The 11,035-nt window shown below is 44.8% G+C and overlaps 1 protein-coding gene across 1 annotated transcript; it reads right to left on the minus strand.

Annotated features, from left to right (window-relative positions):
- Positions 1–231: 231 nt before the first annotated feature.
- LOC129846764 (uncharacterized) lies at positions 232–10,604 on the minus strand. The gene is made up of 10 exons (XM_055914629.1): positions 10,452–10,604; positions 8,122–8,204; positions 7,266–7,590; positions 7,013–7,168; positions 6,781–6,869; positions 6,355–6,391; positions 5,833–6,107; positions 1,059–5,206; positions 656–743; positions 232–481 (listed from the first exon to the last, which is right to left on the minus strand). The coding sequence occupies exons 1-8, from the start codon at positions 10,470–10,472 to the stop codon at positions 2,128–2,130; spliced, it is 4,065 nt and encodes a 1,354-aa protein (XP_055770604.1). The 5' UTR covers positions 10,473–10,604; the 3' UTR covers positions 232–481; positions 656–743; positions 1,059–2,127.
- Between the last annotated feature and the right edge of the window lie 431 nt (positions 10,605–11,035).

The raw sequence follows: 11,035 nt of genomic DNA on the forward strand, positions 1-11,035 counted from the left end.
CTTCATAGAAAGTGTTACAAAGTGTTCTCTGTTCATCTTATCCATCCAGGTTCTGCCGGGGTAGGCCGTCATTGTAAATAATAATTTGTTCTTAACTGACTTGCCTAGTTAAATGAAGGATAAATAAAATAAAACATATATGAAGTGCTTCACTATAAATACGTTTGACTATGTGGTTTGAAGTACTTTACCATTATCTTGCACAAACAGTAAGACTACTAAAGATAGAAATCAATGCAGTAATGTTTTATTAAATAAAGGCTCTGATTAAAATAGTAATAAAATCAGGCATTTGGCTAATTCTTCTTCCCAAAAGCTCCTCTGAATGGTTTGGAGACGGCTCTGGAGATAGCTCGTAACACCCTGACTAAGAGAGGGCGTTTACGGGACTGGCACTCCTGGGGAGCAGGGGCCAGTGTGGTTGTCAGGTCCTCCTTGGGTGGGGAAGTGGATGGAACCTCTGGAACCTCACACTCAGCATCTGTGATAAGAATATTTCATAATCAGAAAATGAACGTGTGTGTTTGTCTGTCCGTCTGCCTGTCTATCCGTCTGTCTGTCTGCCTGTCTGTCCACCTGTATCTGTAGTCACTGTTTTAACAAGCTGGACATAGGGTGATACATCAATATGACATTGTCGATGCTTATCACTTACTCTGTGAAATACGAGTCTCTCTGAGACGTTTGGTAGGCAGCGCATCCTGTTCAGGGTGGCTCTTCGGTTCCCCTTTTGTCTTGAACAGCTGTTGACAAAACACATCAGGACAACTGAGCCTGTGTAAAATAATGGCATGCATCCCAAAAGGCACCCTATTGGCTACGTAAGGCACTACTTTTGACATGGGCCCATAGTGTTCTGGTCAAAAGTAGTGCACTATATAGGGAATAGGGTGCAATTTGGGACACAGACATTGACTCTCTCCCGTGTGTATTAGGATTGTATTACAGCGGCCTCACTCAACCTCCTAAAGACAATGACAACAGCATTGTTCTAATGCTGAGAGACAATAGGGGTGTAGTGAATCTGTAGGGTACATTTCAGCCCCAGGGCCCCCTACCTTCATCCTGATCTTTGGAATCTTGCCAATTTTGGGTAGGAAGCGCCACTTCCTGTTCTTCTTAGTCTTTTCCCCTCTGGCAGAGGGAAGGCGGGCCATGCCGTCAGCCTTTACATCAGCCGGGCTAAGGCCCCTGGCAGGGAATTCCTCAGTAGCATTAATGTCAGCCACAACACCATGAGTGATGTCACTTGCGGCATTGCTGGTGTCTAAGTAAGAAGAGCAAGCTGGTGTGACTGACCTGGGTACAATAACTGGGAGAAGAGGACGCAACAATGGAAAGCAGTCACTGCGTTCCAAAAGGCATTCTCTTCCCTTTATAGTGCACAACTTTTGAACAGGGCCCATAGGGTCTGGCTCTGGTCAAAAGTAGTGCACTAAACATGGAAGGTGCCATTTTGGACGCATCCAGCAAAGTTAACATCATAAAACGCAATGTATTGAGCACCATGTTACACTGAAGTCCTATGCAGATGAAAAGAGGTACTTTCACTTACCACCCTCCATTGCAGACTTGGACAGATCAGTCAGGCTGTCCATCACCATGTCTGTCATCAACTTGATGACCTGATCCAAAACCCTGTCAGTAGTGGGTGGCATAGGCCTACCAAAACACTGCCCCAGGAGTCTGCTAACAGAAGTGAGGGCAAAGCTGTAAACGAGCTCTGACGCATCGTCCTTTGACAGCTTCCTCAGTGCTGGCTTTGGCAGCGCTGGTTGAGAGAGGCTTCTGTGGCCAGTCATGGATTGAAGCTGGCGGCTTATGGTTATCTCCTGAATGAGACCATGGACCTTTGCGATCAGGTTACCAGAAGCATCTTGAAGGGCTTCAATTGACAGAAGCCTATCCAGATTTTCTTCTGCTGAAGTCATCTCTGGGTCGTCTGTCTTCAATGTGTCCATTATAGTTTTCACTATGATACCGGTGTCAGATATGTTCATTTCTTGTTGGCTCACAAGCGCTGACTGTGAACCTGTCTTGTCCATTGCGTTAGAGGTATGGCATTCTGTCCTTGTGATCTCATCGGCAGCGCTCATGTCAGGCAACAGGTCAAGACTCTCCAGTAGTCTAACAGTCTAACATATTAGTGGCTATTAGACACTCCTCACTTGCATTCTGCCCAACAGATGAACTCTCAGAGTTGGCCAATCTGCACTTGATCACATTTAGGATCAAGCTGAGCGTCTTCTTTGCAGTTTTGCTAAAGCCTTCTTGGCTGACTGCAACTGTTCCGTCTTGTAGAGCCACAAGAGGTTCACAACTTTCACTCAATCCACTACCATGGAGAGGAGAAGCTCTCTTCAAACTGGTGTCGCTCACAACTGACATACTCCTGGTGGGCAGACTGACATCCTCACTGCATGTGTCAATTACATGGTGGTCTGTGGAGGAGCCACTCGAAGACACAAGGGCTTTAAACCTTTTAGTCAAACTGACTTTTAAAAATGGCTTCTCACTTCTCACAGACGGAGGGCGGCTCCTGTCCTTAACAAGAGCAGTGTCAGGGGACTTCGAACATCTGAGTGTCTCCACAGGGGTGAAGTCCAGCACATCTTTGGCTGTGGTGACTGACACGGGTGGAAAAGACAAAAAGACGTTCAGTCTATCCTTTACTCTGTGGTACATGATTTGAGCAGCAAAAAATGAGTTGTCAAAGACAACTCTGGGATTGAGTTGGGACTGCAGCTTTTTCTCTCCTAGTGGGAAGGAGTCTGCGTCCTCCACTGTGTACTGGGATACACTTTCAAGGTCTTGCATGACCATATTCAATATATCTTCAGTTGTAGAAACCACATGGTGTGAGAAGGTGATGCTAGGCATGCTCTGTGGCAAAGAACAGTTGGCTTCGCTAGCAGCTCTGAGAATGGCCTCACGCACAATCTGTTTGGCCTTAGCTCGGAACTCAGCACTGTGAAAGCTCTGGATGGAAATGTTAGAGGTTCTGCTGGCTGCACTACGAGATCGCGTGAGTGTGGCAATCTCAGCTGACGCCACGTCACTCGAAATGGTGAGGTCCTCCAATTTCGAAATGATCGAGTCCAACTTCTGGTTGAAGTCAAAGGACGCATTTGACGTGTTCTCCCCAACGGAAGCGAAGCGGTCTTCCTTTGAAGTCTCCAACCTCAGCACCGAGATCACCTGTTTGATGACCCCTTTAGTGCAGGTGTCGAGGGTGAGCTGGTGGGCTGAGGCTGAGGACATAGAAGAGCTATTACTGTCTGTCTTCTGTACAGGAGATACCTCCACAGTGGTCTCAGTTACAAGTAGTCCAGTGTCATAGAGCTCAATTTGCACAGGAGTATTTTTTCCCTGAGAGAAGGTGAGAAGGTGAGAGGTGAAAAGCTTCCTCAGTTTGTCCAGGGTTTTGGTATAAATCTTCTGGGAACCTGAACTCACTTCCACCCAGAACATTTTGCGACCTGATTTCGTACGCATGGAGGCCTTATTGACCTCAAATACCTCATGCAGGTCGGAAATAATTCCACCAAATAGATCAGAGGATGCTTCCTCAATATTCTCAGTGGAAACACAGACAGACAGAACTTCCGACAGTTTCCCACAAGTGTCGGTTTTATCCAGCACGCCAGTATATGTCACAGCTGCATCCTGAATGACCTGAGTGATGCATTGCTCAGCTTTGATGATATACTCCTCCACTGGTTGACCATGGAGGATGTCAACTTTATCAGCAGGGAGCACCTTCTGAATACTCACATTCTCCTCTGATGGGTGTGGACTGTTGAAGATAATGCTCTCAGTGACCATGTTAGAGGAGGCGAGAGATGAGTCGAGAAGCAAAGACCTGTATATTATCGAGGTGGACATCTCCGGGTGCTTTATCATAGCAGCCTCCTCCAAAATGGCCGACGGGCCCTGGAGGATGTCAGAGATATCCATGTCCTCAATGGTCTCTACCAGAGACGATAGTAGGTCTCTGGCTGACAGGTTGGTAGGTCTCTGGCTCTCGAGCTCCGTTTTGATTGCTTGACAGACAGTTGCTGCAGCAACAGCAGAGCTACAACACAACTGCTTCAAGGTGGAGTCAGAAATAGATGATGACAGATCTGTCATGGACATGGTGGAGAGTTGACTCTCAGAGACAAAGGGTCTGAGTTTGACAGACACCTGTCTGACCAAGTCCCCAGCAAGAGCTCTCATGTCTATTGCTCCACTAGCTGAGTTGTAGGAGCAGGCACTCTGTGGCCTTGACGGGCTCCTGCTATCCAAAAATCCTGTTATCCCAAAAACTTCAAGTACAAGATCCACAACATCGGATGACACTTCTGTCATTCTGTTGTTGGACAGAAATTGACTTGGATGAATGGTGCCTGCATTCAGAGTCCAGTCGCAAATAGAGTTGTCGGACTGACTCTGGACTAGTGGAACTAGACAGGTTTCCCTTGGACTTTGACCAAAGAGTTCTGCCATTTTGAGCAGAACTGATCTTAAGACCTTTGACTTGGAAATATTCAGCAGTGGGTCGTTGTTGGACAGTCTGGTGGATGGTCTGCTAGCCGATCTCTGAACAACTAGGCTTTGTACTTCTGCCGAAATGGCAGTGAGAAAATAGGTCAATGGGCTGGTCGCTCGCCCCTTGTTTCCTCCGGTGGCTTTAGCCTTGAAGATGCTATCTATGATGATGACTATAACCTGTCCAGCCAGAGGACCCAATATGGCCTCAAGCTCCCTCTCTAACTCAAGGGGAGACTTGTGGCCGTGCGCAATATGCTCTATGGCATGGGAATACATCTTAGCAGACACCATGCTTAGCATCTCTTGGGCAAACTGCTGACTTGCTGAGTAACTACCAGACAGCGGACCTAGAGTTCCCCGACTGAGACTTTGCATTAGCTCAGCCAATCTGGAGTTGAGAAGGTTCATAACCAACTCTACAATACCCATCATAAACCTGGTGTCCGTTGGTATTTTGACAGGTTTGTATTTCTCCCGTCTACTCCAACTGGACAACAGTACGATGTCACTCTGCGACTGGCCGCTCTGGACCATGTTGAAGACAGAATCCTCAGAGATTCCAAACACAGATCTCAGTGGTGCTGAGTGGGGTCTGTGTTTCATCTCTCTATCACCACCCTCAGGTGAGGAGACATATCGCTCTTCATCCTCACTCAGCAAGGAAGTCATGGACCTGCAGAATGCACAACAGAAATTAATAGTACATGGTAACAAAATACAAAATATGATCCAAGAATTTGGAAGTATCTAAGTAGTATTTCTCACTAAGTGGATCTGGAATGGATATTTGTACTTATAACAAGGGACATGGGAATAATGTATTTAGAAAGACCTACAAGAAGAGGAGGGGAAAGGGGTAAGTACCTATGAGAGGAGGGGAAAGGGGTAAGTACCTGTGAAAGGAGGGGCTAGGGGTAGGTACCTGTGAAAAGAGGGGATAGGGGTAGGTACCTGTGAGAGGAGGGGATAGGGGTAGGTACCTGTGAGAGGAGGGAAAAGGGGTAGGTACCTGTGAGAGGAGGGGATAGGGGTAGGTACCTGTGAGAGGAGGGGATAGGGGTAGGTACCTGTGAGAGGAGGGAAAAGGGGTAGGTACCTGTGAGAGGAGGGGATAGGGGTAGGTACCTGTGGGAGGAGGCGAAAGGGGTAGGTACCTGTGAGAGGAGGGGATAGGGGTAAGTACCTATGAGAGGAGGGGATAGGTGTAAGTACCTATGAGAGGAGGGGATAGGGGTAAGTACCTATGAGAGGAGGGGATAGGGGTAGGTACCTATGAGAGAAGATGATAGGTGTAAGTACCTGTGAGAGGAGGGGAAAGGGGTGGGAGTTCGTGTGCTGCAAGTGGTTCTAGAACTGGTGCGCCTACTCGGTCCTCCACTAGATCTGAATCTGACGCTGCGGCCAAGAGAAGTCACTTCTCTTGCCTCATTACTTCCTGATCCAGAAGAGCTTGACGAATCAGAGCGCTCTATCTGCATGGTGAGGTCAAGGGCGGGAATGGCCACAGTGGATGTAGACTCCATCACCCAATTTGTGATATCCATGCACCTGGCACTAAACTCATGTCTGCTCATCTGAAATGTTAAAAGACCATACAGAGTTAGTTTGTTAACGGAGCTGCACTGATGCACCATGTGTTCACTCAAGCTAGTCAATTAAAGCAGTGATTCAGGATGTTCCACAATGCTGGAAAGGGGGGCCTGAGTGAAAAAGTTTGGGAACCTCTGAATTAAAGGTCCTGGACGATTCCCACCAATAAGAGTTTGGAATGTTTGGTCCATCTTACCAACATGAACTACTTTAGAAGTGACTATAACTCACCCCGGCACGCATATTCTCACTCAGCAGATTCCAATGGCTGAAAAGTAAATAAATAAAGGTACACAATTAAACTACATGACATTACCTCTATTCTCTTAGATTACGTTATGGATGGACCTCTATGGAACTAGGCCACATCCAAACATCCCTGATTGGTCATTTGGTCAGTTGAGTCCCTTGTATTTGTCCGAGACTCATCACCTCCTTTTCAAAACCCATTGGACGAGAAGGTCAAAAGGGAGGGCTTTCTCATCCAATGGGTTTTGAGGAGGCGAGAAGAGAGGACGTGAGGAGTATGCAATTGAGATTGTCCCTATGGGTGCGTCCCAAATGGCCCCTATTCCTTAAATACTGAACTATTGTTGACCAAGGCTCTAATAGGGAACATATCTAGGGGATGCATGGGGAAGCCAAAGAGCAACTTACCCATCCTTCATGTCCTGCACAAAGGTGTGTAGGTCTGGGCAGCTTCTCTTTCCCCTGCTAAGGGTGAGGCTGGTCTGGGAGGCTGCAGCCTGATGGGGACGACAGAAAGCAGACTTAGGCTGGAATTCAATCAAATTCGCCATAGCAATGTTAATGCAATGTCTGTTTACGAACTACTGTCTGCATGCACAAACAGAAATGTACACACACACTGTTATCTGGAAGCATTTACCTTTGCCACTCGTTCAGTCTCCTGGGATTGAGATGTCCCGGCTGTTTGTAGATCATCACTCTCCTGCATCACACTCTCTCCTTCGACCTCCAGTGTCAGAGTTGATGTGGCTGTCTTCAGATCAACCTGATTCAACTCACTCTCACCTTTGGCCTCCTAGATTAGAAGACCTTTACTAGCTCAAGCTTTGAAAATTCATTTGTCATTTTAATCTTCAATGCGTCATTAAAACACAAAACACAATACATCATACCTCCTGTGACTGAGATGGGATGACAACGTCCTCGTCCAACTCACTCTCTCCTTCAACCTCCTGTGACTGAGGTGGGATGGCAACAGCATCGTCCAACTCACTCTCTCCTTCAACCTCCTGTGACTGAGGTGGGATGGCAACAGCATCGTCCAACTCACTCTCTCCTTCAACCTCCTGTGACTGAGACGTGCCATCTGTCTTCAGATCAGCCTCCTGCATCTCAATCTCTCCTTCAGCCTCTAGTGACAGAGTTTGGATATCTGTCTCTAGAACAGCCTCTTCCAACGTGGTCTGTCTCTCAACCTCTCTGTGATCTTTATCAGATCTAGATACAGAAAAAGGAATCTCTCTAAGGTCACTATAATGTGCTATAATGTGAGTGTGAGGATGTGTTCCAATTATAGAATTAGAATGAATCATTCTAGAATTAGAATAGAATCACTCGAATTATATGATTCCAATACTCTGAGATGACTCGGCCTATCCAGAGGTATATACAGTATTTAGAGAATTTGGCAAACTTTTAGAAAGGACTCCATGTTAGGGCCTTTGAGCCTTTCATTTACCCAATAAGTCAATTATAAAATAGATGTTCAGTTACATATTATTGTTTAAAATGTCAATATTGCACATGGGGAGCCAGCTCTCATATGGATATCTTTGATTATACTGTGTCATATAATGTATACATATTGATGTAAATGCAACATAATGCAGATAGATGTCCCATCTCTCTAAATAAATGGCTCTGGGCCTACCTCTCCATAGGACCTTTGACCTACTACAGAATCTGTATTTGTAGGCCTATGTGATCCTGTAACCAGTCACAAATGTGTCATTAGTGTTAATCACTTACCTGTTTTCCTTCATAACATCACCGTCATTGATGGGGTCATCCAGGTCTATGAGGGTGAGGTCATTCCCACTGACCTCTGACTCCTGAAAGACAGGACAAAGTCATGTTTGGATGTCACCTACTGTGTCGCCTTTAGCCGTGTTGAAAACAACTGGGAACTCTCTGACTTCCGACTTCAGTGCGTTCAAGACAACCGGGGGGAAAAAACTAACTCCGACAGGGAAAAATCATTTTCAACAGTCATCCAACTTGGATTTCCAAGTCAGAAGCAGCGCGGCTTGGCGTGTCATGTTTCGGAGGACTCCTGACTCGACCTTTACCTCTCCCGAGCCCGTTGGGAAGTTGCAGCGATGAGACTAGATCGTAACTACCAATTGGATATCACAAAAAAATGACTAAAAATGTAATTAAATAAAGTCGGAAACTCTGGCATCTTTTTAGAGCTCCAACTTTCCGACCTAAAGACCATGGAAGTCATGATTTGACCAAGATCACTTGCCTTGAAAGCACCATTAACCCAACACTCATTGTCACATCATAATGCATCATATGCATAGAAATAGAATCACCAGAACATCATGTCAGTTTACCAGTCAAATTGCCATGGTCAGAGGCTCTATCCTTTCTCGTGATTCTATTTCTACGGTCAAATCATAATGCATCATATCTATGCTTGTGTCCGAAATAGCACCCTATTTCCAATATAGTGCACTTCTTTTGGCCGGAGCCCTATAGAGTGCCACAGTAATGAGTCAAAATCCCCATAAAACCTAGTAGTCAAACAGGGAAATGGTTCCAATTGTTTTTCCACCATACATTTTTCCCATAGTGGATTTTAGAAACACTTAAAATAAGGGCTGTGTTTCAGGTCGGCTTACCATTTTGATAACTGTGTAAATCTCTCTAGGACAAGGTGACTTTTATCAATATATTCACCTGTATTTACCCACCCAAAATGAAATGCTAATTAGCTGCTAATGTGGCTATCATAAAGAATTTCAAATGCCACGATGATCATGATGATCGAGGCAAAGGTAAGAATCTCTTGACTAACTATCTAATGTTAGCTAAATGTAGTAATTAATAAATTGGCTACATTTTTTTAAATGGACAATTCTGTGAAATGTTTAGTGCAAGTTTTAAATTGACACAATACCTGTTAGCAAAGGTGTCAGCTAGAAATGAAGTTTAGAAGCTTGCAGGGATTTGTAGTTTTGCATGTCTACTTTGATGCTAATTAGAAATGTCGAATCTGAGAGTAAATAGAGCCAAATGTATTGCTAAAAGTTACCTTGTAAAAACGATTGGAACCATTTCCCTACCTGTTTGACCGCTAGGTTTTATGGGTATTATGACACCTCCACTGTGGGGCTATATAGACGGGTTGGTTGTTTAGCAACAACACTGGCAAGTAACTGTGGGTAAAATAGACAGGGTAAATAGACAGGGTTCGCTTAGAACGTTGACAACATGTAAACTATATTTAGTCTCTAAATGTTAATTGCAAACAAATACATTTGCATAATGAGCACTTGCTAGCTGAGGTTTAGAGTCATAACAAGATACACGCATTCCGGCCATTGATGAGCACGCATGTTTTTCGTGACGTCAGCCAACCGTGTATGGATCATGGTCAAAAGTAGTCCACTAGACTATATAGGGAATAGGGTGCCATTTAGGACAGAAATGTGGAGGTGGTGTCATAATAACCTTTGACCCTAGTCCCCCATTTGACCCCATTTGACCCACAACAGATTCTACTGTACCTTTAGCCAACTCTCATGACTCCCCGGCCATAGACTTTGTAGTTTGATATTACAGAATGAATAGAACATCATTTCATTTATTTAACAATATTTAATCCACAGTAATTAATATAAATTGGGATTTAAAAATAATTATAAACTGGGTGGATCGAGACCTGAATGCTGATTGGCTGAAAGCCGTGGTATATCAGACCATGGGTATGGATATATACCATGGGTATGACAAAACATGTATTTTTTACTGCTCTAATTATGTTGGTAACCACTTTATAATAGTGTAACGACCCTGGGTTTATAAGCGCGGAAATCGATTCTGCCGCTCGAGCATGCTTTTGCGGCACAGTCGATAGCGCGCCGGACCTCGGGCTAGGAGGTCGAGGGTTCGAGACCTGCTCCCTGCTGTTTCATTACAATAGCAATAAGGCACCTCGGGGATTCGTGAAATAAGGGCTTTGTCCTAGCTAGCACTTCGGGTTGCGTCGTGCGTGAGAACAGCCCTTAGCCGTGGTATATTGACAATATACCACAATCCCTTGGGCCTTATTGCTTAAATAACATGCCTACCTTGAACTCTTTATTCTCCATGTCCTTGCAAAATCAGTACATTTCCTTGCCAAAATGAACGCTCCTCCAGCACTAGCGAGAATCAGACTGAACTGCTCCCGCGGTTTCTCATCAGTTTCAACGTTTATCAGTGATGACATAACAATGCTGTACAGATTTGACGCACTTCCAATCTCGTGCTGATGCAACGCTCTGTGCGGTTGTAAATTCACGCATGGAAATCCTGCCAGTTGTAAACAAGTGTAGGCTACTATTGCCCTTAAACATGTAATGTTGTGGACGCAAAGCAAAATGAAATAAAATAAATTACCCACACCGATAACCCAGAGTTCATCATTAAATAACATTGATTACTCATAAAATATACAGCAAACTTCAGATACTGAAAGAATTCATGGGAGTTTCGTGCTAGTTTCATCCGTTTAAAAGAATGATAATGACACGAAAAAACCTGCGAACCTCTTGTTGCTGATTTGGTGAACATAGCAAATGTATTGCACATATTTCCAGTTAAAATTATTTTCAAAAAGAGACAAAAACTGGGATTTGAACATGCAATCACAAACAAGGATTGAGTGGTTTCA

The sequence above is a fragment of the Salvelinus fontinalis genome, unplaced genomic scaffold (assembly GCF_029448725.1).
Source record: "Salvelinus fontinalis isolate EN_2023a unplaced genomic scaffold, ASM2944872v1 scaffold_0625, whole genome shotgun sequence".
NCBI lineage: Eukaryota > Metazoa > Chordata > Actinopteri > Salmoniformes > Salmonidae > Salvelinus > Salvelinus fontinalis.